The following is a 3,492-nucleotide window of genomic DNA, read 5'->3' on the forward strand; positions in this document are numbered from 1 at the left end:
ACACACACACACACACACACCATTACCACACACACAACACCACTACTACACACACACCATTACCACACACACAACACCACTACTACACACACAACACACACACACACACCACTACCACACACACACACACAACACCACTACTACACACACACACACAACACACACACACACACACACACACACACAACACCACTAACACACACACACACACACACAACACCACTACCACACACACACACACACACACACACACACACACACACACACACACACACACACACACACACACAACACCACTACTACACACTAGTACACACACACACCACTACCACACACACAACACCACTACTACACACACACACACACACACACACACACACACATACATACATACTGTACAGACAGACAGACAGATAGCGTTTCAGCAGTGGAAAGAAAAACCCAACAGAAGAGTCTGTTACTCTGGTGTGAATCTCTCCTCTACTGACCTCTCACCATTTCACCTGAGGCTACAGTCACCTAGACCTCCACAAGAGATCACATTTAGCACATTTAGCACATTTCCAAGTCATATCTAGACAGTTTGTTTTGTTTATTTAATAGTATTTCAACAGCATTAGAACATATCCTCTCTGTTCATTGTAGAATCAAGATGTTTAAATACATAATGCAGCTATTTGCTCACATATACTTATTATCACTCCCTCTCCCTCTCCTGGCCTCCATCTCTTTCTCCATCTCTCTCTGTCTCTATCCTTCTCCTGCTTCCATCTCTCCCTTTCTCATTATCTCTCTCTCTCTCTCTCTCCCTCTCTCTCCCTCCCTCTCTGTCTCTCTCTCTCTCTCTGTCTCCCCCCCCCCCCCCTCTCTCTCTCTCTCTCCCTCTCTCTGTCTCCCCCCCCCTCTCTCTCTCTCTCTGTCTCCCCCTCCCCCCCCTCTCTCTCTCTCTCTCTCTCCTCCTCCCCCCCCCCCCCTCTCTCTCTCTCTCTCCCCCCCCCCCCCCCTCTCTCTCTCTCTCTCTCTAGTACCTGGAGTCAGTGCGTCCTCTGATGAGCAGTGAGGAGTTTGAGCGCATGTCCTCCCTGGCGGGTCAGTTTGAGAGCAGCCTGGGTCTGCGTCTCCAGTGGTACCTGAAGCTCAAGGCCCTGTGGGCCGCCAACTACGTACGTCCCACCAGCACCCTGGCCTGGACTAATACAGGACCATCTCACCCTGACCTGGACTAATACAGGACCATCTCACCCTGACCTGGACTAATACAGGACCATCTCACCCTGACCTGGACTAATACAGGACCATCTCACCCTGACCTGGACTAATACAGGACCATCTCACCCTGACCTGGACTAATACAGGACCATCTCACCCTGACCTGGACTAATACAGGACCATCTCACCCTGACCTGGACTAATACAGGACCATCTCACCCTGACCTGGACTAATACAGGACCATCTCACCCTGACCTGGACTAATACAGGACCATCTCACCCTCTCATCTCACAGGTAGTGTGGGGGTGGGGGATGTGTTCAGGTAGTGTGGGGGTGGGGGATGTGTTCAGGTAGTGTGGGGTTTGGGGGTGTGTTCAGGTAGTGTGGGGGTGGGGGATGTGTTCAGGTGGTGTGGGGGTGGGGGATGTGTTCAGGTAGTGTGGGGGATGTGTTCAGGTAGTGTGGGGGTGGGGGATGTGTTCAGGTAGTGTGGGGGTGGGGGATGTGTTCAGGTAGTGTGGGGGTGGGGGATGTGTTCAGGTAGTGTGGGGGTGGGGGATGTGTTCAGGTAGTGTGGGGGTGGGGGATGTGTTCAGGTAGTGTGGGGGTGGGGAATGTGTTCAAGTATGGCATCACATTTATGTCAAAAGTCAAGAGTGAGTAAAACACACTCACGGGCAGATTATGATATTAACTGCGCACGATGTAAGTCCTCGCGCACAAATTGGACAACGGAGAGCGATACAGGCTGCGTATGGAGCCACCACGCGAGAGAGTATCTGCTAGTCGAGCACTTTCTTCTTGCGCTCAGTTCAGTTCTGCTCGTATGCACTTGATTTCTGCGCTCGTAGTGCAGCTCTGCGCGTGCCAACCGGCCTCTCTTGCTCGACGTTAAATTCTGTCTGGACTGTCCCTTTAAGAGGATGTTCTGTGACGTGTTGCCCCCCCCCCCCCCCCAGGTGAGTGACTGGTGGGAGGAGTACATCTACCTGCGAGGGCGGAGCCCCATCATGGTCAACAGCAACTACTACGGCATGGTACAGTACCTCCTCCAACCTCTCCTCCTCTCTCCTAACAACTCCTCCTCTCCTCCTGTCTCCTAACAACTCCTCCTCTCTCCTAACAACTCCTCCTCTCCTCCAACCTCTCCACCTGTCTCCTAACAACTCCTCCTCTCCTCCTGTCTCCTAACAACTCCTCCTCCTCCTCTCTCCTAACAACTCCTCCTCTCCTCCTCTCTCCTAACAACTCCTCCTCTCCTCCTGTCTCCTAACAACTCCTCCTCTCCTCCTGTCTCCTAACAACTCCTCCTCTCCTCCTGTCTCCTAACAACTCCTCCTCTCCTCCTCTCTCCTAACAACTCCTCCTCTCCTCCAACCTCTCCTCCTGTCTCCTAACAACTCCTCCTCTCCTCCTGTCTCCTAACAACTCCTCCTCTCCTCCTGTCTCCTAACAACTCCTCCTCTCCTCCTGTCTCCTAACAACTCCTCCTCTCTCCTAACAACTCCTCCTCTCCTCCAACCTCTCCTCCTGTCTCCTAACAACTCCTCCTCTCCTCCTGTCCCCTAACAACTCCTCCTCTCCTCCTCTCTCCTAACAACTCCTCCTCTCCTCCTGTCTCCTAACAACTCCTCCTCTCCTCCTGTCTCCTAACAACTCCTCCTCTCCTCCTGTCTCCTCCTGTCTCCTAACAACTCTTCCTCTCCTCCTGTCTCCTAACAACTCCTCCTCTCTCCTAACAACTCCTCCTCTCCTCCTGTCTCCTAACAACTCCTCCTCTCCTCCTGTCTCCTAACAACTCCTCCTCTCTCCTAACAACTCCTCCTCTCCTCCTCTCTCCTAACAACTCCTCCTCTCCTCCTGTCTCCTAACAACTCCTCCTCTCCTCCTGTCTCCTAACAACTCCTCCTCTCTCCTAACAACTCTCCTCTCCTCCTCTCTCCTAACAACTCCTCCTCTCCTCCTGTTTCCTAAAAACTCCTCCTCTCTTGTCCTCTCTCTCCTCTCCTCCTCTCTCTCTTGTCCTCTCTGCTCTCCTCTCTCTCCTCCTCTCTGCCCTCTCTCCTCTCCTCCCTCTCTCCTCTCTCTGCCTCTTCTCTCTCTCTCTCCTCCTCCTCTCTCTGCTCTCCTCCCTCTCCTCTCTCTGCTCTCCTCCCTCTCTCCTCTCTGCTCTCCTCCCTCTCTCCTCTCTCTCCTCCCTCTCTCCTCTCTGCTCTCCTCCCTCTCTCTCCTCCCTCTCTCTCCTCTCTGCTCTCCTCTCTCTCCTCCCTCTCTCCTCTCT

At 53.1% G+C, this 3,492-nt stretch overlaps 1 protein-coding gene across 1 annotated transcript in view; it reads left to right on the plus strand.

Annotated features, from left to right (window-relative positions):
* The window catches only part of LOC311323706 (carnitine O-palmitoyltransferase 1, liver isoform-like), a gene marked incomplete at its 3' end in the record, with an annotated part of 19,281 nt that overhangs the window by 14,153 nt on the left and 1,636 nt on the right, over positions 1-3,492 (plus strand). The window contains exons 6-7 of the mRNA XM_084456002.1: positions 1,026-1,163; positions 2,171-2,248. Coding sequence (XP_084312128.1) covers positions 1,026-1,163; positions 2,171-2,248 — 216 coding nt within the window. The remainder of the gene's footprint in view (positions 1-1,025; positions 1,164-2,170; positions 2,249-3,492) is intronic.

The sequence above is a fragment of the Borostomias antarcticus genome (genome assembly GCF_949987555.1).
Source record: "Borostomias antarcticus genome assembly, chromosome: 22".
In the NCBI taxonomy this organism is placed as follows: Eukaryota; Metazoa; Chordata; class Actinopteri; order Stomiiformes; family Stomiidae; genus Borostomias; species Borostomias antarcticus.